General features: G+C 40.7%; 2 protein-coding genes across 7 annotated transcripts in view; one reads left to right on the forward strand and one right to left on the reverse strand.

Annotated features, from left to right (window-relative positions):
* The window catches only part of APTX (aprataxin), a 29901-nt gene extending 19478 nt beyond the window's left edge, over positions 1-10423 (reverse strand). For 5 of the 6 annotated variants that reach the window (XM_069474339.1, XM_069474341.1, XM_069474340.1 and 2 more), the window contains exon 1: positions 2937-2999. The gene's annotated coding sequence lies outside the window, so the exon portion shown is untranslated. Of the gene's footprint in view, positions 1-2936; positions 3000-8795; positions 8801-10315 lie in introns of those variants that run through there. The other variant, XM_069474336.1, reaches the window with a different exon arrangement.
* A 131-nt stretch (positions 10424-10554) lies between these two features.
* On the forward strand, positions 10555-22625 carry DNAJA1 (DnaJ heat shock protein family (Hsp40) member A1). Its single transcript, XM_069476510.1, has 9 exons — positions 10555-10682; positions 11808-11949; positions 12105-12282; positions 14464-14568; positions 15316-15543; positions 18617-18731; positions 20110-20225; positions 20541-20641; positions 21325-22625. Exons 2-9 carry the CDS (start codon positions 11818-11820, stop codon positions 21541-21543), a joined length of 1194 nt encoding a protein of 397 aa, XP_069332611.1. The 5' UTR covers positions 10555-10682; positions 11808-11817; the 3' UTR covers positions 21544-22625.
* The last annotated feature ends 855 nt before the right edge of the window (positions 22626-23480 follow it).

Raw genomic sequence — 23480 nt, forward strand, 5'->3', positions numbered from 1 at the left:
CATCACAGTCCTGGAAACTTGCCCAGCCCTGATCAATCTCAGATCCCTCAGGCTTGAAGTTAAGACCCTCATACTCTAAAACCACAGTGGTTTCTTATTTCACCTCCCACTGCTCTTCACAGAACTAGTCCCACTTGCCCTTCCCTCTCTCCTTCCTTCCCCCAGATATAAATACATACAAGCATACTTCACTTTATTGCACTTCACACTTTGTTATGCGTCACAGATATTGCACCTTCTACAAATTGAAGGCTTGTGCCAACCCTGCATCAAGCAAGTCTCTCAGCACCATTTTCCAACAGCATGTGCTCACTTCATGTTTCTGTGCCACATTTTGGTAGTTCTCACAATGTTTCAAACTTTTTTGTTATTATGATATCTGTTATGGTGATCCATGATCAGCAATCTTTGATGTTACTGAAGAAAATGCCATCTAGGACTTTCAATAACTCAAAAGGAGTCAATGTCTAGCTTCAAAGCTTCAAATGACAGGCTGACTCTCTTGTTAGGGGCTAACGTAGCTGGTGACTTTAAGTTGATGTCAATCCTCATTTATTATTTTGAAAATCCTAAGGCCCTTAAGAATTATGCTACATCTACTCTGCCTGTGCCCTATAAATGGAACAACAACGCTGGATGACAGAACAACTGTTTACAGTATGGTTTAATGAATATTTTAAGCCCTTTGTTGAGATCTGCTGCTCAGAAAAAAAGATTCCTTTCAAAAATATTACTGCTCATTGACAATACACCTGGTCAACCAAGGGCTCTTATGAAGATATACAAGGAGATTAATGTTGTTTTCATGCCTGCTAACACAGCATCCATTCTGCAGCCCATGGGTCGAGTAATCTCGACTTTCAAGTCATATAATTTAAGCAATATTTGTAAGAGATGATTCCCAAAAAATTATATATATTTCATAAAGCTATAACTGCCATAGAAAGTGATTCCTCTGATAGATCTAGCCAAAGTAAATTGAAAACCTTCTGGAAAGGATTCATCATTCTATTTTTTTTTTTCCCCCAACTGAGATGCCATGGCAGGATTCACCATTCTAGCTGCCATTAAGAACAATCATGATTCATGGGAGGAGATCAAAAATATCAACATTAACAGGAGTTTGGAAGAAATTCATTCATGGATGACTTTGAGGTGTTCGAGACTTCAGTGGAGGAAGAAACAGCAGATGGGGTGGAAATAGCAAGGGAACTGGAATTAGATGTGGAGACAAGATGTGACTGAATTGCTACAATCTCATGATCAAACTTTAATGAATGAGGAGTTGCTTTTTATGGATGAGCAAAGACAATGGTTTCTTGAAATCTCCTGCTGAAGATGCTGTGATTATTGTTAAAGTGACAACAAAGGATATCGAAGTATTACATTAACTCAGTTGATAAAGCAGCAGCAGGGTTTGAAAGGATTGACTCCAATTTTGAAAGTAGTTCTACTGTGGGTAAAATGCTATCAAACAGCATTGCATGGCACTGAGAAATCTTTTGTGAAAAGAAGAGTCAGTCGATGTCACAAACTGCATTGTTGGTTTAAGAAACAGGCCGGGTGCAATGGCTCACGCTTATAATCCTAGCACTCTGGGAGGCCGAGTCGGGAAGTATTGTTTGAGCTCAGGAGTTCAAGACCAGCCTCAGCAAGAGCGAGATCCTGTCTCTACTAAAAATAGAAAGAAATTATATGGACAGCTAAAAATATATAAATAGAAAAATTAGCCGGGCATGGTGGCGCATGCCTGTAGTCCCAGCTACTCGGGAGGCTGAGGCAGGAGGATCGCCTGAGCCCAGGAGTTTGAGGTGGCTATGAGTTAGGCTGACGCGGCGGCACTCTAGCCCAGGCAAGAGAGGGAGACTGTCTCAAAAAAAATTAAAAATAAAAATAAAAGAAATAAAAAAGAAATGGCCACAGCCACCCCTACCTTCAGCAACCACCAACCTGATCAGTCAGCAGCCATCCACATTGAGGCAAGACCCTCCACCAGAAAAAAAGACTCACTGAAGGGTCACATAATTGTTAGCACATTTTTAGGAATAAAGTATTTTTTAATTAAGGTGTGTATATTTTTTAGACATAATGTATTGTACACTTAGACTACAGTATAATGTAAACCTTTTTTTTTTTTTTTTTTTTTTTCTTGGAGACAGAGTCTCACTCTCTTGCTGGGCTAGAGTGCTGTGGCGTCAGCCTAGCTCACAGCAACCTCAGACTCCTGGGCTCAAGCGATCCTCCTGCCTCAGCCTCTCAGGTAGCTGGGACTACAGGAACGTGCCACCGTGCCCGGCTAATTTTTTCTATTTTTAGTTGTTTGGCTAATTTCCTTCTATTTATAGTAGAGACGGGGTTTCGCTGTCTCCAACTTCTGAGCTCAAGCAATCCTCCCGCCTCGGCCTCCCAGAGTGCTAGGATTACAGGCATAAGCCACCGCGCCCGGCCTAAACATAACCTTTATATGCATTGAGAAACAAAAAATTCGTGTGACTCACTTAATTGCAATATTAGCTTTGTTCCAATGGTCTGGAACTGAACCCACAATGTCTTCAAGGTATGCCTGTACATCCTTCAGGTATAATGCAGTGAATCGTATCTCCCAAATAAGTCATTCTTGGAGAGTGGGAGAGTGGGGGGGTGGGGGGGTGGGACTAAACCTTACCTGTTGAGTACAATGAACACTATTCTGGTGACCAAAAGCCCTTACTTAAGCATTATACAAAGTATCCATGCAACAAAAACGCTTGTACCCTCTTAATTCAAGCGTCCGCTGAAACAGCCCACGGGCACAGAAGGGAAGGATGGAGCAACGTCTGCCGAGAAATAAGCCGTGAGAGCATCATTCAAAGCACATCATTAAAGAGTAGCAGCCCCGGCCTAAGGCCCACACTCGCAGGTACCTGGGAGGGGAGATAGACTGACAACTGCCTTACCTCGAGACGGCGGAGACCGATACGTTCACGTTAGTACGCCCGTGCTTCTCCACTTCCGGCGCTGCAAGATGATGTTAGATAGATCGGCTGCAGCGCAATAAGTGACGTCACCACTGCCTCTCCGAGGATTGGTTGAAAAGGTCTCGGCCAATGCCTAAATCAAAAAGCGCCCCACCCCGATAGGGCTCTCACTGAGCTGTGGTCCCCGTGAGGTTCCCGGTAGTTACCCCAGTAGGGATGAATTCTCTGCGCCTCCCTCTGCCTGAGGGCCACTCGCCTGTCACTACCTCAGTCTCTGAATTAAGAGAGACTTAAGGCGGCAATCCACTCGGTGGCCGTTTCCGGGCGGCCGTGCAGCCTCTTGGCACTCCTTTCATAAAGAAATGCTCACAACCTTACGGCCATTCTTCCTGCTGTAGGTAATACCTGCTGTGTAGCATTACCGCCCCTTTCTAAACTATTATCTGCTTTCTCTTTCGGAGGCAGAAAAGACTGGAGGGGCGAGAGGCAGGACAATCGTAAAAGTTAGTGGTGTCAGAACGAAGACCTAGTGAAATATAAATTTAATTGCATGTTTTATATATCAAAAAACTTCTTCCCGCAAGAACTGCAACATTGCCATCAGGCTTCCTCTGGCCCCAGGAGCCTTTTCTAACCATATACAGGCCAAAAGTGAAGGGATTTATGCTCCTGGGAGAAGTAATGAAAATGATGTAAAGACGTGGGTGGATAAACTTGTTTTCTCACCCCTGGGATTAAACACTTTTGAAGCATGTACTGCACTGTCTCCCCAGCAAGACAGCCTCAGCTTCCCAGAAAGGCATCCTGCACATTGATCCATCCTGTGCTGGGTTCCTTCCCATCCTTGTTTCACTTCTTCATTCCCATACTGGTACTTCTTGAGATCCTCTCTAAACAAACCACTAGCACTCAAATCCTTGTGTCAGTGTCTGCTTCTGGGGGAATCCAACATAATGTACTCCTCCTATTTTCTAAGGACATCATTCTATTTACCTTTTTAGATAAGTTAATACCTCCTACTGCTTCCCAAATTTTTTATGTCATGGCACAAAGATAAAATTATAATATTTGCAGAACACACAGGGGCATTTGAGGGGTTTTGGGGAGGTCTATGAGGAGCTTGGTAAAAAATGTTCATTATTTTCTTTATAATTATATATAGTAAGAAAAATAGGCTGGGTGTAGTGGCTCACGCCTGTAATCCTAGCATTCTGGGAGGCCAAGGCAGGAAGATTATTTGAGATCAGGAGTTTGAGACTAACCTTGCCAAGAGCAAGACCCTGTCTCTACAAAGAATAGAAAAATCAGCAGGGAGTGGTGGCATACGCCTATAGTCTCAGCTACCAGGGAGGCTGAAGCAGGAGAATCGTCTGACCAGGAGTTTGAGGTTGTAGGGAGCTACAATGACACCACTGCACTCTAGCCCGGGGTGACACAGCAAGACTGTGTCTCAATAAAAAAAAAATTAAAAAAAACAGATTATTGGGGAAAATAATAATGATCTCGGCTAAATATCCAAATAAAACATTTTTTAATTTTTCATGAGAAACTGGAGCATGTTTCTGTGAATGCAACCTTATGACATTAGGTCCCCTGATGAAATAGCTATACAATTTCTGATTACAATTTTTTAATAATCATCTTTTCAAATTCTTGGGAATCATACCTGTAATTGGCACAGCAGTAGAAAAGTTCTGTTCTGTACAACACAGGGTAAACATGATGATGTATCCATAAACTATACCCTACAATTTACTTTAAAACCTTCCACCTATAATTTACACTTTATTGTTTCCAACTCCTGCTTTGAGAACTGGTTAACTTCTCCCACTATGTGCTAATTTCATACTTGACTCTCTCTCAAGGATTTAATTTCCAAGAGTTTAGGGGATAGTCATTGTAATCCCAAGTACTGACATTCATACCATCACTGGTTCATGGGAGAACTTTTATTTCATTTCAGCAATACTTATTTCTGTAAATAACAGAGATTGTGATAGTCTATCCCAAAATTTCTTAAAAACATTAAGACACAGGAATTCCTTCTAACTTATCCTGCCTTGCCTTCCACTATCTCTTCATTCTCAGCCATATATTAGCAATACTGACTTCTTACCCTTTCTTCCACTCCAATACATCAATCTGTTCTTGATGTTCATGCTTTTCCCTCTGGAATGTTCTTCTTTCACTCTTGCCCTCTAATTCACTCTTGCCCTCTCCAATCCATTCACACTGCAACTAGAGAAAATATTTCAAAACATAAATCTGATCATGTCACTCTACTGCTTAAATCCTTTCATGGATTTCTACTGCTCATCCAATTAAGAATAAACTTGTTTAGTCTTAGTTTTAGATAGGATCATATTTATCTCTCTAATCTCATCTATCACTCTCCTTACCTATCTATGTGCCCAAACACAGGGGCTTTCTTTCAGTTTGTTGAACTCACTCAATCAAGTTTCTTGGGCTGGAAACTAGAAAACCTCTCTGGCTACCTTAAAGGTTGATGGGGCTGCCCTCTGTACCATCCCCAAACCATATTAATCCTATACTATCCAGGCCCTCGACCTTACAATCATAAATAGGCAATAGCAGTTCCCAGAACAGGAGGGCCTGGGATCTTGGCATTATCAGATCTGTTCCTCCTACTGGTCTAGTGAAAGGGACCTGGCTGTAGGAAAACCACAGGGTCACCTGCATCCCACACTCTCCAGGGTCTTGGCCTCCACCCAGATGAAACCAGAGCAGCTCCAGCTCTGGTACATTTATTCCTTTATTCAACTCCTTGAACACCTTCCACATGTCAGGCATCCTCTGGGAGCTGGGGCTACCACAGTGAACAAAACAAAGTTCTTGCTTTCAAGGAACTTACAATGTAGAGGGGAAAGGCAGACCATAAGCAAAGAAATATACAGGTCATGTGAGGATGTGATTTGTTTTAAAAGGCAGTATAGAGAATGGTGAGGATATTTTTGCATTGTGAAAGGGCTCTCCTAAGCACAGAACTGAGAGAAGGAAGTCATGTGGCTATCTGAAAACCATGAAAGGATTTTAATCAGAAGAGTGACATATTTGAAAAAGAAATAACTCTTAATTATTTTACAGCATCAGAATCTTAAAGAAAGGGAATTGTTTTGCCCCATAATCTTTTTGTCAGAAAAAAACTTGATGAAACTTCATGGAAATAGCTTTAATTTTTTTTTTTTTTTTTTTTTTGAGACAGAGTCTCACTTTGTTGCCCATGCTAGAGTGAGTGCCGTGGTGTCAGCTTAGCTCACAGCAACCTCAGACTCCTCGGCTTAAGCGATCCTACTGCCTCAGCCTCCCGAGTAGCTGGGACTACAGGCATGCACCACTATGCCCGGCTAATTTTTCTATATATATTTTTAGTTGTCCATATAATTTTTCTATTTTTAGTAGAGATGGGGGTCTCGCTCTTGCTCAGGCTGGTCTCGAACTCCTGACATTGAGCGATCCACCCGCCTCGGCCTCCCAGAGTGCTAGGATTACAGGCGTGAGCCACCGCGCCCAGCAGAAATAGCTTTAATTTGTTGTAAACAATTTCTATGGTATCCTATAAACCTATGATATGACATCAAAATCTACTCTGCAAGATTTTTTTTTTTAGTATCTTCTTGCACATGGCAACAACTTAATTTTGTTTGAAGATTGATGCATTATGAATAAACCCTACAACATCTTCAACAAAACGAACAAAACAAGAAAACTCAACTCAAGCAATGGCACTTATGCAAGATCTCTAATGCATTTGACTGATTTATAAGCCCGATTGTTTTCCGACATCATCCAGTAAACACACACCTCCATCACAGCATTTGTGTGTGTATACTGTATTATAAACATATATATATAAAATATAAATAATGGACGTTAGCTAATTAACATTAATATTGGTTAATTAGTTCTGACAACTGTACCATTTTAATGTAAATGTTAATACAGAAGACTGAGTGCTAAATAACAGGAACCCTGTACTATCCTTGCAATTTTTCTGTAAATCTGAAACTATTCTAAAATAAAAAGTGTATTTAAAAAAATAATGGGGGAGGAGGGTTGGAATGGAGGAGCTCATAAAGAAGACTGAAACCATGTGTAGTCAGAACAAATTGATATCACTCAATATTTCTGGCCCCATTAGGCCTCACAGTCAATTAAAAACTAAATATTCCAAGAAATTTAAATTATGTAAATATTAAAATGGAATTTTCGTTAGGATTTATTTCCATTTGTTCTTCCCCGTATTTTTCTTTTTTTTTTTTTTGAGACAGAGTGTCCTTCTGTCACCCAGCAGGCTAGAGTGCTGTGGCGTCAGCCTAGCTCACAGCAACCTCAAACTCCTGGGCTCAAGTGATTCTCCTGCCTCCACCTCCCAAGTAGCTGGGACTACAGGCATGGTCACCATCCCTGGCTAATTTTTTCTATTTTTAGTAGAGACAAGGTCTTGCTCTGGCTCAGACTGGTCTTAAACTCCTGACCTCAAGTGATACTCCCTCCTTGGCCTCCCAGAGGGCTAGGATTATAGGCGTGAGCCACCACACCCAGCCGTTTTTCTTTTTAACTTAAAGAAAAAGGCATAGCAGTTCTATTCCTTCAAAACTGGAGGCCAGGTGTGGTGGCTCACGCCTGTAATCCTAGGACTCTGGGAGGCCGAGGTGGGCGGATTGTTTGAGCTCAGGAGTTCAAGACCAGCCAGAGCAAGAGCGAGACCCCGCCTCTACTAAAAATAGAAAGAAATTAGCTGGACAGCTAAAAATATATATAGAAAAAATTAACTGGGCATGGTGGCCTATGCCTGTAGTCCCAGCTATTCGGGAGGCTGGGGCAGAAGGATTGCCTGAGCCCAGGAGTTTGAGGTTGCTGCGAGCTAGGCTGATGCCACGGCACTCTACTCAGGGCAACGGAGTGAAACTCTGTCTCAAAAAAAAAAAAAAAGAAAGAAAAGAAATACTAAACATGGCAATTTTTAAGAAACACTAGAAGTGGTAATATTCACTGTAAAAATTCTTGGTTAAATTGATTTGACATATATGCTTAACCAGTGTTACATTCACAAATGCACAGTTCATGTTAAAGTAGGAACTTCAGGACTATATTCAATGATATTTTAGTTATTCACAGTAAAAATGGAGTATAAAAAAACAGCTTCTGGAAAGTATCCAGCCATTGTATACATGGCTGGATAATTTCTTTCTTTCTTTCTTTTTTTTTTTTTTTTGGAGACAGAGTCTTGCTCTTTTGCTTTTTGCCCAGGCTAGAGTGCCATGGCATCAGCCTAGCTCACAGCAACCTCAAACTCCTGGGCTCAAGCGATCCTTCTGCCTCAGCCTCCAGAGTAGCTGGGACGATAGGCATGAGCCACCATGCCCAGCTAATTTTTTCTATGTATTTTTAGTTGGCCAGATAATTTCTTTCTATTTTTAGTAGAGATGGGGTCTCACTCTTGCTCAGGCTGGTCTCAAACTCCTGACCTCGAGTGATCCTCTTGCCTCGGCCTCCCAGAGTGCTAGGATTACAAGCATGAGCCACCAAGCCCGGCCATGGCTGGATAATTTCTGAACAGCCCTCATAAAATAAAAAAATTTTTTAAAGATATTTTTTCTCTACTAATTGCTCATGCTTTCACACTTCCTGGTCTCTCTGCCTGGGATACCCATCTGGACAGTGCAAAGATCCCCTACTCAGCACCCCAGATACTCTTTTATTAGCACTTATCACCCAACTGGTTCTTTTATGTTTCTGGTTCCCTCACTATACTGTGAGCTCTTTGAGGGTAGGGATCATGACTTACATGATTTCTATATCACCAAGTCCTAGTACACTGCCTGGAAATATTAGACTTTTCGTAAGTGTTGGTTACTTTATGCTAAAATAATATAGAAAAACAGTTGACACAAGAGTCAGTAAATATTTTTAAAAAAGATGCTTAACCTTACTAAAGAAACTCAAAGAAATAAGATATCGTTTTTTATCTCTAAGGTTAACAAGGATTTAACAATAAACCAAGACAGAATCCCCCATATTATAGCGGAGGTGATATTGAGAAGGTAACACTTAAGATTGTAAAAAACCAGGTGTCTGTCAGCCAAAGCAAAAGTACAGAGAGGTGAAAAGTGCTCTGGGAAAATGGAGATAGTACTGTGTGACCGGAATGCACAGTTTACATTAATGAAAAAGATAAGGCTGAATAGGTAGCACGGTAATGCTTCCAGGGTAAAGTTCAAAATCTTTAGCTTAACAAGATATACTAAGAGGTGAAGATGTTCCTGAACTAGCTCTGAAGCCTCACCTCCAGCCCTTGCAGCTCTGGTTATATCCAATTACTTGCAATTTCCTAAAAACACAGTCTTCCAAACCTTAGCCTTCCCCCTGTGCTTTGTCCATCACTGAGAATGCTATCCTCCCTTCTTCAAAACTCAGCTCAATTGGCACTTTCCCAGGAAAACTTTCCTGATCCACCAGGGTGATAGAGGAGCCCCTCTCTCCTGCTGACTGCTATCTCGGGGTTTCTCTTGCAGTTCATTGATTTGTTTAGCTTCCTACTAAAGTCTAAGTGATTTGAACTGGGTTTTTCAGCTTTGCATCTCCAGCTTCTTCGGTGCTAGACTCTGATATGTTTGTTGTGTTACTGAATAAGCAGCACACCCCATTTCCATTATGTCCTCGTCCCAACATTTAAGAGTCCAAGGACTCACTTTGCAGGCTGCAGATCCAGGTTCGCTAATCCGTGGAATATTTAAAGTTAGGTCAAATAATTAAAACAAATTGTTACAGTTAGCCACTCTTGCTGCTCCTCTGTGGCCAGACTGGGTGAAAGCCTGACCAGAAGGAGTCCATGGCCCTCAGTTTGCATCAAGGCGGTCTAAATGTTTTCAGTTTGGCTCAGTCCCGAACTCCCTGTGGTCAATCTCAAACCAACAAGGTCCAAAGTAGATAACGTGTGCCCAGGCCTGTGCTTGCACAAAGACCCCCTAATAACTTCGCCATTTAGTAAACAATGACGCCTTGGACTGCGCGAAAAAAAAAAGCAAGAACCAAGGCCTTTGAGATTGGTCTGGGAGCTAGATCCACTTTGCTCTAGCATTTCTTGCTCAGCGAGTTCCTAGACCCTCGCGGCTGAACTAACTCGGTTACAGACAAGGAAAGACGCAAGGGAAACGGTGCCAGTGAGAGAGATGGAAGGCGGGGAGGGCCGCAGGACTTTGTCCGCCGAAGTTCTCCTCCCCCTTCCGCACACAGCTCCCTCCCTGGGTTCTGCACCCAAGCCCTCCCGGTCCTCACGAGTGCCGGCGGCCGCCCAGCTCATTTGACAATCCCGAGTTGCCTCGAAATTGCACCACTCCCGGGCCATGCCCGGAGCCTTCCGTACTCTCAGGCGCGCTGGGTGCAGGAAAGCGCTCCAGAAGATTCCATGAGCTTCGGGAACCTGGACTTGCACCCACCCCCACAAGGCCTTTCGGCACCGCCCCCCCACCCGAGCGCCCCCGCGCCGTTGCCCAGGTAACCACGGGGCGGTGGCAGCGGCAGGGAGGGGCGGGACTTCCGGCGGGTGACGCACCCGGGCTCGGCTACAAAAGACGACGGCTGCGACGCGCCGGGCGGAACTTTCCAGAACGCTGGGTGAGAGGCGGAGGAGCAGCGGCTGCCCAAGCTGCGCACAGCTACGCGCTCCCCCGCTCCTCCACATTGGCTTCAGCCCGCTCACCGGTGAGTTTCAGGCCTCGTGCTGCCCCTTGTCCCCTAGCTGGCGCCATTGGCGGCGCTGGGAGCGGATAGAGCCGCGGTCGGCAGGCGGTTGGCCGCGTGGGCGGGAAGGTTGTCGGTTCCTGGATCCACGCTTCTGTTTTTGGAGGGCTGGTGTGGTGCCCCGGCACCCCATCTCTAGCACGCAGTGAGTGGGCCGGAGACCTTTCTTGAGCCTCCTTCCCCTTCCCGTCCGAGATCTCCAAGGAGCGGCGGCTTTCGGCTTCCCCTCCGTGCGCGTCCCCGCGCCCCCTCCTCCCGCACTCGCTTGGGGTGGGCGACCTTGTGCGCACGCGCAGAGGGAGTCCGGGGCGAGGGGCTGCGGGAGGAGCCGGGCGGAGGCTGAAGCTTTCGCTTCCCTTGTCTCTCCTCCCTCTCTTTGTTGAGGGCTGGGCTTTCCCCTCCACCCCTTCGATCCAGGGTGGGAGGGAGAAAGGAAGGAAACCTTAACGGTCGGCCCCAAGTGCAGGGGGAAACCTAACGACGTGTAAACTATGCCGGCCTGAGGGGCGAGAGGGGCTCAGGGGTGAAGGTGGAGAAGCTGTAAGCTATGTGATTGAAAATCACCTCTAATGTTTGGGGGTGGAGGGCTTGCTGTGTGGAGTTGGTGTTCATAACCAATTAACTATTCCCCTACCCCCGTGTGTCCAAATGTCTTCTGGGGATTATATGGCGTTTCTCGGATTTACCAAAGACAGGGATAATGTAATAACCAATAGACTGAACCTGTTAGTGCTCCTTTTGATTACTGCTGTTTGTAACCACCTCTGGGGAACCGAAACAGGAGGAATCCAGATAATACTCTTGTTATACCGTGTTAGTACGGAAGACTTCGTGTGAGAGAGTGGGATCCAGCGGCTAGGAGGCTTTTGAATTGTTTCTTGGCAATTACTAATTTTTGTTTAATCTGTTAGGATTTTGTAGCTGACAATTACAGCAGGAATTGTTACCTTTTATTGGTAAAGTTTAGGGAAGGTGGTGTTCCTTTAATTGAATTTGGCGAAGAACAGAGTGCTTTGCCTTAGCTCTGATTTTGCTGATTAAAACTGCCAGTTGGAAGCCAGTTAGGATTGCTTTTTCTTATTTCAGGCTGTAGAAAATGGTGAAAGAAACCACTTACTATGATGTTTTGGGGGTCAAACCCAATGCCACTCATGAAGAGTTGAAAAAGGCTTATAGGAAACTGGCCTTGAAGTACCACCCTGATAAAAATCCAAATGAAGGAGAGAAGGTAAGTAATACATACTCATAAACATACCTGAATAGTTCTTTTACTAAGTGAATAGTGCTGCTATAACTGCCTGAAATTGAATGTCTAATATGGTGCCTGTGCTTTATAAGCCTTATTTTTTAAAAAATGAATTTTACTGTCCTGTTCTCAAACAGTTTAAACAGATTTCTCAAGCTTACGAAGTACTCTCTGATGCAAAGAAAAGGGAGCTATATGACAAAGGAGGAGAACAGGCAATTAAAGAGGGTGGAGCCGGTGGCGGTTTTGGCTCCCCCATGGACATCTTTGATATGTTTTTTGGAGGAGGAGGAAGGATGCAAAGAGAAAGGAGAGGTAAGAATAATCTAGTTCTTGTGCAGCTAATTAAAGTAGCCGTTGGCCAAAGCAAATTCCCTCATTTAAATGCTTGTTTACAGGTTGGTAAAATGTTCCAAACTGACCATAAATTGCCTGTTTCATTTATGGTATAGTTTTTTTTTAGATGAGATTCGATGTAAGTAAAAAAATAAACCAATTGAGTGAAAGCAAATAAGTTCTTCTAAAGCTCTTGAATATATCCAGGTTATCAAATATTAAGAGAAAGTATGGCAATACAATTTTCAAAGCCCCTTTTTACAGATCTTATTTGACACATACCTTCCCCCCTTGCTCAGTGGTAGGTACATTGGTATTTTTTTTTTCCAAACAAGAATGAGCTAAGGTTGAGAAACCTAGAACTTCCTCAAGCTCAAAGCTCATAGAGCAAGCCAACAGAACCAGGGCTGAAAACGGGTTCATTGCCTCCAAATATCCCATTACCTGTTGAATCTTGCTTCAGCTTTATTGTATCAAAATAGATGCATTTAATATTTAGGAGAAAAGTGGCTTGCAGGCTGTAGAAATACTGCTTATAGGAGTAAAGTGTTCCAGGTTTTTTTTTTTTATATATATATATATATATATATATATATACATACACACATATATTTTTTTTTTTTTTTTTTTTTGGAGACAGTCTCATTCTCTTGCCTGGGCTAGAGTGCCATGGCGTCAGCCTACCTCTCACAGCAACCTCAAACTCCTGGGCTCAAGCAATCCTCTTGCCTCAGCCTCCCAGGTAGCTGGGACTACAGGCACGCGGCCTGGCTAATTTTTCCTATTTTTAGTTGTTTGGCTAATTTCTTTCTATTTTTTTTAATGGAGACGGGCTCAGGCTGGTCTCAAACTCCTGACCTCAAGCGATCCTCCTGCCTCAGCCTCCCAGAGTGCTAGGATACAGGCATGAGCCACTGCGCCTGGCCTCGGGTTATCTTTTTATAAAGAGTTGATCTAAAAGTTATCACTGGCAAACTCTTGTGTGGCTTAGATCATCAAGAGGTCATTTGGGGGGTGGGGAGGATGCACTTCATCAAACCTCAGAAGCTTTATTTTTCCTTCTCTATACTCTGAAGTCTGTATAAAAGGGAAAAGGGAAGCTTTTGAGCATGTTAAAACCAACTACATGGGACTGTTAGTGATAGAGAATTCAAAGGTATTGCTAAAAGCAGAAGGATATAGTTAATGGTACTTCATGCTTCATTATGAAGTAAAAATGTTCATTTAGGCATGTTGAGTAGAAAAGAGTTTGAGAACTTTTTTCAGTTAGGCATAAGGCAATACTGTTTTGTGGTGGATAAAGTCCATGTGGAAGGAACTCTAGCTAGGAACTTAATAACTAACTATTGGCAAGTAACTTCTTATCTGTAGCCTCGGTGTCCTTATGTGATCTCAACCTTTATTTTTTTTCTTCCCACAAAGCATTCTTTGGCCAAGATAGGCTCTTTAAATTTAGATTTAAGGCAAAAGTAAAAATACTTTCTTAGTTGTAATAGCTACCTTTATGTGCTTAATAAGCACATGTGACTAGTGGCTGCTATATTGCACAGCAAATATAAAATATTTCTATCACTGCAGAAAGTTCTATTAGAGAGCCCTATTAAAAAGGGTATGAGAAATTGAGCCTTTAAAACAACCGGTGCTGGCCCAGCAGTGATGTTTTCTACTGAATCAGGAAGTAGGAATTGATCAATAAATATATTTTCTTTCCTTGATTAGTGGGAATTTACTGTTACTGTGCTAAAGAATTTTTGGCTGAAGTAATTGGCCATATTGCTCAATGCTGTACTGAAAGCTGCATATATTGGGACTGAAATGAATATTTGGATTATTGTGAAGTGTGTCTATTACGATAACATTGGTTTTCTCCAGTGATTTTTGCAGGTAATGTTTTTTGATTATCACATTTCAAAGATGGCCAGATCTATGTCCTTAGGCAAATACTTAATCTCTGGCCCAATTTTCGTCATCTGTAATTGCATCACAGTTTGACGATCATATGTGATAATGTGGTGAACATTCTGTGTTTGTATTAGGTATTTAATAGATGTATCCTGTGAGGCTTATCTTTCATTATCCTTTGCCATTTTTTTAATGCCTTCAGCACAAATAACATGCAGTACCTTGAATAGATTTTTAATGAGAAATACTTTGTTTTAGGTAAAAATGTTGTACATCAGCTGTCAGTAACCTTAGAGGATTTATATAATGGTGCAACAAGAAAACTGGCTCTGCAAAAGAATGTGATTTGTGACAAATGTGAAGGTATGGTCTTTTAAAATATTGTATTGAAAATGGAGCTCCAGACTTTCTGGATATGTAAAACTGACTGATGTACACTAAATGCATTTGGTCAAGCTAATTTGTTTTTTTGTTGTTGTTTTTGTTTTTTTGTTTTTTGGGGTGTTTGTTTGTTTTTGAGACAGAGTCTTGCTTTGTTGCCCGGGCTAGAGTGAGTGCCGTGGCGTCAGCCTAGCTCACAGCAATCTCAAACTCTTGGGCTCAAGCAATCCTCCTGCCTCAGCCTCCCGAGTAGCTGGGACTATAGGCATGCGCCACCATGCCCGGCTAATATTTTTTACGTATTTTTAGTTATCCAGCTAATTTCTTTCTATTTTTAGTAGAGAGGGGGCCTTGCTCTTGCTCAGGCTGGTCTCGAACTCCTGACCTCGAGCAATCCTCCCGCCTCGGCCTCCTAGAGTGCTAGGGTTACAGGCGTGAGCCACCGAACCCGGCCTTGATTTGGTATTTATTGAATAAATAAAAGTTATTTGTTGGAAGTTATAGTATCTTAAAAGAATAAACTCAAAATGATATCATCTCACAGATGAAAATTGGGATTTAGGGGACTACATGTTTAAAATTCAAGATTCTGAAATGGCTTCCTCTCAAATAGAATTATACATTCACAGTTGTACGTTAAGAAAGTAGTACTTAGGAATTGTCTTATTTAAAGATATTGTATCTGCTACTAAATTTATACATTGTTTAATTTTCTTTTAAACTCTTTAGGCCGAGGTGGTAAGAAAGGAGCAGTAGAGTGCTGTCCCAATTGCCGAGGTACTGGAATGCAAATAAGAATTCATCAGATAGGACCTGGAATGGTTCAGCAAATTCAGTCTGTATGCATGGAGTGCCAGGGCCATGGGGAACGGATCAGTCCTAAAGATAGATGTAAAAGCTGCAATGGAAGAAAGATAGTTCGAGAAAAGAAGATTCTAGAAGTTCATATTGACAAAGGTGAGTTCTAAGCGCACTTCTCATTCTGAAGTCTTGAATACCATGACAAGTTTATTAACACATTTTATATGATTTTTGGAAAACTGTCCTTGGGTTATGTGTGATCCTGTCACCCAGAAATAGCTCTTAGCTACATAGTAAATAAGGGTTTTCTTTCCAGACTTATTTTGCACGCTTGTGTTACTATTGGGGAATGTATTAGGGATTGCCTCACTTAATATAACAGGATCATCTTTCTAACATCGATGGTGCTGTAAATTGGTGTTTCAAACTTAATTTTCTCTTGTTAAAACCATAGTGCTTTAATTTTTTTAAAAAATTACAATTAAACTCTTTATATACATTCTTAATTTACTTAGATTGGGGGATATGTGTAATTTTTATTTATTTATTTATTTTTTTGAGAGTCTCACTATGTCACCCTGACTAGAGTGCAGTGGCTTCCCTACAAACTCAAACTCTTGGGCTCAAGCAATCCTCCCAACTCAGCCTCCCAAAGTGCTAAGATTAGAGGTGTGAGCCACCACAGTCAGCCTGGAACTGTTAATATTATGGACATCTTTCCATATTAATACACACATCTGTATTAACTTAATTGGCTATAGCAGGATTGTGTGAATCACAATAATGCTCCCCCTTACCATTTTTTTCCCCTAAGAATGTTGTGTGTTGGAAAGTAAAAATAAATTTTCTTGGCCAGTGGAATTCAACACATCTGTGTTATCCTCTTAATTGGCCCATGCCTAGTGGATTTTACACTTTGGAGGTTATTTCCCTCTGATAAGATAGTGCTCTTGCTACCAGTGGCACATACAGGTTAAGTCTTCATTTAATATTGTCTGTAGCTTCTTAGAAACTGGGACATTAATTGAACCTCAATTAATGTCATTTCCTTATAACATTGATGAGGGAAAAAATTTGCTTTTGTTATGTATCCTTTCACTTAAGTCATAGTTTCCAAGAACCCATTGGTGATGATAAGTAATGGCTGATTGTACTTAGGGCATCAATTACAAGTGAAGCCATTTATACTGTACTCAACCCATGCTCTTTACAATAACGTGGAACAGCCAGGAAAACCTAGCTGAGTTTACTTGCTTCACTAAGATAACAAGACTGTTATTTTGCCTCACGCACAATTAAAGACATTGTTGAACACATTAACTGCCATGTGAGTTGAATTTAACTCATGCTGGTTTTGCCCGGGGCCTTCTGAAGCATATGTAACTCATATGTCTCCACGTTGGGAGCGGCATGAACTATTTTTCAAGTTGCATATAACTCATGCACAGAGAACAATAAAAAAATTTTCATTAAATTGGAAAAGATCATTTTGTTTTTGAAGTTTTTATTCTATTTGTAATAAAACACTGGCCCCAAAAGGAAAAAATTTTTTTCTAGTGTACATTGTCAGTATGTGATACTGATTGTTTTAAAAGTCCTTATTTAAGAAGTACATCCCTGAAGTATTTGTGGATTAATGGATGTGGTTTGGTTTTGCTTCAAAATATGTGGGAGAGATGTGGATGGAGGTGTAATACATGAAATACTAATCCTAATTATGAGTTTTAATGGCCACTGGATCTAGATTGATGGGCATATAAAATTCATTATATCATTGGCTCCATTTTATAGGTTTATTTTCCATTCTAAAAAGTGAAACTACGTTGTTCATTTTAGGTAACCAGAGTGATCATTAGTTCAGGAAATAATTAAGAGATACTGCTACAGTGTAGTCTGCAAACACAGGTTTTCTTACATGAGTTGTGTTTAAAGAGATGTTGTCTAAGCCTTTATTTACTGAAAACGTGGGTTGAGATAGGAGGGGGGAGTCTCAGTAAACAATGTAGGCCTTAAAAAAAAATTATAGTCCATTGGAAAATACTCCTGTATATATTTTTGACAGTGATCACATGGGCTAACAGATTATCCCTTTGTAAGGGAGATATACTCAATGTTTTGTTTGTGGCTGGTATTTTTTTATTTCCTTTTTGAGACAAGGTCTGGTTCTGTCACCCTGGCTGGAGTGCAGTAGTGCAATTATAGTTCACTGCAGCCTCCAACTCCTGGGCATAAGCGATTCTCCCGCCTTGGCCTCCCAAAGTGCTAAGATTTACAGATGTGAGACACCTGGCTTGAATGGTTCTTTTTTTTTTTTTTTTTTTTTTTTGAGACAGAGTCTCACTTTGTTGCCCAGGCTAGAGTGAGTGCATGGCGTCAGCCTAGCTCACAGCAACCTCAAACTCCTGAGCTCAAGGGATCCTCCTGTCTCAGCCTCCCGAGTAGTTGGGACTACAGGCATGCACCACCATGCCCGGCTAATTTTTTCTATATATATTTTTAGCTGTCCATATAATTTCTTTCTATTTTTAGTAGAGATGGGGTCTCGCTCTTGCTCAGGCTGGTCTCGAACTCCTGAGCTCAAACGATCCGCCCACCTCGGCCTCCCAGAGTGCTAGGATTACAGGCGTGAGCCACCGCGCCCGGCCTTGAATGGTTCTTAAACAAAAAGATTATGGATTTTTAGTTTTATGAACGCGCTTCATATATATATATACACACACACACACACACACACGTGTGTGTGTGTAAATGCTATCATAATAGGTTTTAGTTTCCACTGCTGTTATACTTAATTGAAAATCGTTAACGTTAACATTTATTGTTTATAATGTTTGCCAGTCACTGATTTGGTACCAGCATAAACTTTTTTATTTAATCCTCTGAACAGTCCTAATGTGGAAGGTCTCTCTGTGGGAAAGTTGAAACTTAGGAAGGTTATGCAAATTGCTTCCCCAGGGTAATCCAGCCACTCAGCTGCAGCTCTGAGATTTGAAGCCAGGTCTGTTGCCTTTAGAGTTTATGTTCTCAGGTATGATAGCTTTCTTCAGTAGCCATGGACTGGACTTAATTATAATTAGGTGGGCTTTCTTAGTCATTTCTGTGATTTGGCATCCACAGAGACTTTTAACATTTTATTTATGCATGTACAAACAGATCCATGTGTAGATTTTGTGATTCTGACCTTAGATGGATATTCAATGAGAGCACAAAATTAACCTTTTGTTTTTAGGTATGAAAGATGGCCAGAAGATAACATTCCATGGTGAAGGAGACCAAGAACCAGGACTAGAGCCAGGAGATATTATCATTGTGTTAGATCAGAAGGACCATGCTGTTTTTACTCGGTAAAGATTTTAATCAACCATTCATACTGACATCTTGCATACTTGAGTTGTTGGGTTGGTGTTTTTTGTTATTAATGAGCTTTCCATCACCCTAAGAACATATTTCCTGGAAATTCCCTAGAAAAGTTTAGCAAGAGAGTTAATAACTTGCTATGTATCTTGTACAAGGTTGTTAACCATTGTTTCCATTTTAAAAGAGGCTGAAAACAAATAGGATCAGATTTTAGCTTTTTCTCAAAGTGTAAATTGTTTCCTAATCTGGAACTTAAAGTATATTTCATTTAGGAGATTCGTGAGCATAAACAGGTAGCAAGTGGCTGAGGGAAACATCCCTACACAAATTTTTGCCCGTAATCTCTGTGTAAACAGTATTGTAAAGCTTTCACCAATTTTCAATCCTGGGTTCATGATAAATTGCATTGCAATTTAGGTGAATTGCTTTTAATGGTAAATATCCAAAACCACTTGTAAGAAACTGCAGTTGAGACTCAATATTCCTTATATAATATAAATTCAGGTTTACCATACTGAGTTTATGATGACCTTACACTGAAGCACAAGAAAGATGGATGGTTAACAGTGAATGTTTGTGTTAAGTAATATCTATGGCTTATAGCAAAACTATAAGGTGAGTCAGGTTGGGGATAACATCTTGAAAGAACCAGTTTAGAATTAGTATTTCACAAGTGTCTCAATGGGAAATGCCATCAAGCTCAGGATTTTGATGCTGTTATTTGAGGGGAATATTCTTCCTGATTAAAGATGTTTTATTAATATGAATTGGGAAAGAGGAAAGTCAAACAGGAGGAAGTGGACTGTTACTAAACATAAAAGATTATGTTCCTTCATAATGTGCTAGGCACTATATATTATTTCATGTACATCATTAAGCCTGTGCTTTTTGTTAGAAAAAAAATTCTTAACTGTTCCTTGAAATTGGTTATATCCTCATTACCCAATTTCGTCAAGCCTACATTATCTAGGACCCAGCCCAGATCTGTTTGACTTATACCATAATGTCCTATCCCTGATGTATGTTTGTTTTCTTTAAGCCTCACTCTTGTGAGAGTTTATTTCTCTCCCCCTCTGAGAAACTAGATTTAAAACCAGGTAAGGAAACAATTCAGAGATGGTAAGTGGTAGAGGCTGCCTAAAAAGTGTTTGGGAGGATTTTGAAGCCTTGACCAGAAAGCAGGGTTGGCAGGTTCCAAATGTTTACTCTTCCCATTCTCAGCTGTTTGATTTTTACAATGAGACAAGAAAGGGTGTCTTTCTGAAAGAGACACCTTTACCGTTAAGAAGAAAACACAGTTGTCGTCTTTGGTACATATAGTCATTGGTGATTTAATATAAATATGTCATATTTGCATTGATACAGACGAGGAGAAGACCTTTTTATGTGTATGGACATACAGCTGGTTGAAGCATTATGTGGCTTCCAAAAGCCAATATCTACTCTTGACAACCGAACCATAGTCATCACCTCTCATCCAGGTATGGTAACTAGTTGAGCTTTTCTTCTCTAGTGCTTCTCTTCTCTAGTGTTTTCCTTGTCTCCTGATAACTAAGTACCATAGGCACTGAGAAAAACAAGGTGTTTTTCTTCCTTGGTTACATATCCTCTGGTCTGAGATGAAATCATAAGCTCTTTTTGGCAGCCCCTGGGAAACCCATATGTGAAAGGTAACAGGATTGTTTCACCACATAAATTTACCTTATCAATGAGTCTAGGACATTCCTCTGTTCTTTCTCTGCCTCATAAATAAGTGTGAACATACTTAAGGAAGAACTTGGCTTCAATGTTTTTAGGTCAAATTGTCAAGCATGGAGATATCAAGTGTGTGCTAAATGAAGGCATGCCAATTTATCGTAGACCATATGAAAAGGGTCGCCTAATCATCGAATTTAAGGTAAGCTGTAAAGTACTCAAGAATGTTTGAGAGTTGATTGTGTATGGTGGCTCATGCCTACAATGCTAGCACGTTGGGAGGCCGAGGAGGAAGGATCACAGGAGGCCAAGAGTAGGACACCAGCCTGGGCAACATAGTGAGACGTCATCTCTTTTAATTTTTTTTTTTTTTTTTTTTTTTTTTTATTTAGCCAGGTGTATTATCCCAGCTACTAGGGAGGCTGAGGCAGGAGGATCACTTGAGCCCTTGGCAACAGGGTGAAGACCCTGTCTCAAAAAAATTTAGCATGTTTAAACTTATTAAAATCTGATACTGAATTACATCTTCTGAATGCCAGGAAACCTCAAATTTATTTCCCCTTATCCAGGAAAAAATACATTGCTCTGTTAATACACTACTGTCCTGTTGAGCATTCCTTGTTAAACAAGTTGGGTTTATTTGTCTCATCAATGGGCTGTTTAAAGATAGGTTGGAGGGGATGCATGGCAGGTATTTTATTAATGAAAGGCTATAACTGGCATCTTAAAATTCAGCAGAAGCACTTTATAATAACAATTGCAGGTTTCTTGGCTAAAATACTGTGTGTTTACGTGTGTTTTTCTGGGAGAAATGGGTCTGTGGTTTTTTGTCTAAGGAGCTAATGATGAAGTCAGACTGAACTTACAGTAGAAATTTTTGTGTAGGTAAATTTCCCTGAAAACGGCTTTCTTTCTCCTGATAAACTGTCTTTGCTGGAAAAACTCTTACCCGAGAGGAAGGAAGTAGAAGAGACTGATGAAATGGATCAAGTAGAACTGGTGGACTTTGACCCAAATCAAGAAAGACGGCGCCATTACAATGGAGAAGCATATGAGGATGATGAACATCATCCCAGAGGTGGTGTTCAGTGTCAAACCTCTTAATGAGGCCAGTTAATGATACTTCACTGCTGGCATTTCATGTGCAGTAGTGAATGAGTGAAGGACTATGATCGTAATATGCTCACTACTTGCTATTGTTTTTCTTTTAATATTCAACTATAGTAGTGTTTTAAAAGTTAAATGAATAAACACAAATATAAAAGATCTGACTTTGCCCTGTATGTATGATGACTTCAGTGTGCAAGGTGAAATTTAATACCTGTAAAAATTACTTTAAAAAAAGTTCCCTTAGCGTTTGTTAGGCTAAACCTTGTAATTGATTTCAGCTATGTATGTGGACAAGCTTAGACTGAAATGCTAGGTGTATGTATTGGCTTCATGTATGACCCTTCATTGTTAAGCTATGAAATTAAAACTCTGTATTTAACTGGCAATCAGAAAAAGAAAACTTAAATTTGTAGAGACGTGTTGGTCTGTGTAGTTAATTTGTATTAGGTGGGATTCATTGTGATGCCTCTGCATTTATTTTGCCTCAACTGTTACTTGAAGATGGCATACTATATAATTTAGCCTGTGGTATCAGTGATAGAAAAGATGCCTTTCAAAAGAAGGGGTTTATCATAATATGCTGCTTCTTGAGGGCTTGCACTTCTAGAATTGCATTCCCTCTGTGCCATCCATATATAATATATCCATAGATATGTAACTTGACCAGTCCCGGTTATTTTTTTCCTTCTTCTTTTTGGACCATGATAAGCCCCTGAGTAGTAATTTCCAGAAATGGATAATTTAGAAGTGAAGAGACCTTTACATGGAGAAGTAATTTGCATGCATAATATAGGAAGGTCTTCCTTAGGTATGTTACAGGCTTACTTTAAACCATTTGACTTATGCTCCAAAGTAACCGTAATTTAATGTTGGTAATATAGCAAATGATGAATAGCTTTAATTGTATGTTTAAAAGTCTCATCGATGTGTTCACATGCTTAAATCTGGGTATCAGAATATAAGCAGTTCTTGAAATGTATGAATGTCTCCTTAATATACTGGTTACAAAGCATTTCCAATGTGTGTCACTACAGGCTTTTTTTTTTCCCCCAAATACCAAAGAATTGGCCCTTTCACCTAATTAAGAAACATAACTTTTCATTTTAACTAGTTAAGTAATACAAAGAAGTATATCAAACTATAGTTAAAACGTTTAATATTAACCAGGGTGGGGAGTAAAGGTGGAAGACTAGGTCATGAGCCAAGGAAAGGGGGCTTAGAAAACTTTGCAAACGTTGCAGTAAGAGTTTCTACCTATATAGTCTATGTGTGGTTCTGCTGCAATCAGGAAGCTTAAACATTTCCAAGCTTGCAAGTGGGCTGTATCTTAAGTTTGCCTCAGAACATTTGAGTTTAAACAAGGAGAAACTAAAATTGGTGTAAAATCGTTTCCAAGTCTTGTATTTCTTGTCACAGTGACATTCCTAATTGACAATTTCTTCCTCTCCTATTATCACTGGACTGTTGTAGTCTGACAGATAGCTACCCTAATGTTTGGTGAATGTGAAGCAGATGTTCAAGAAAGTGTAATTGATCAAAGTGTTCAAGATAATGCTTGTGACAGATTTTAATTTTCACTGGGTTTATTTACTCATTCTAAAAATTTCTACAGTATATGTGCATTATAATGCATTTATTTAAGAATGTTTTGTAAAGGACATTCAAAAATTTTTACAAATAGGCTGGGCATGGTGGCTCACGCCTGTAATCCTAGCACTCTGGGAGGCCGAGGTGGGCGGATTGTTTGAGCTCAGGAGTTTGAGACCAGCCTAAGCAAGAGCGAGACCCCGTCTCTACTAAAAATAGAAATTAGCTGGACAAGTAAATATATAGAAAAAGTCAGCTGGGCATGGTGGCACATGTTTGTAGTCCCAGCCACTAGGGAGGCTGAGACAGAAGGATCGCTTGAGCCCAGGAGTCTGAGGTTGCTG

Source organism: Eulemur rufifrons, chromosome 7 (genome assembly GCF_041146395.1).
Source record: "Eulemur rufifrons isolate Redbay chromosome 7, OSU_ERuf_1, whole genome shotgun sequence".
In the NCBI taxonomy this organism is placed as follows: Eukaryota; Metazoa; Chordata; class Mammalia; order Primates; family Lemuridae; genus Eulemur; species Eulemur rufifrons.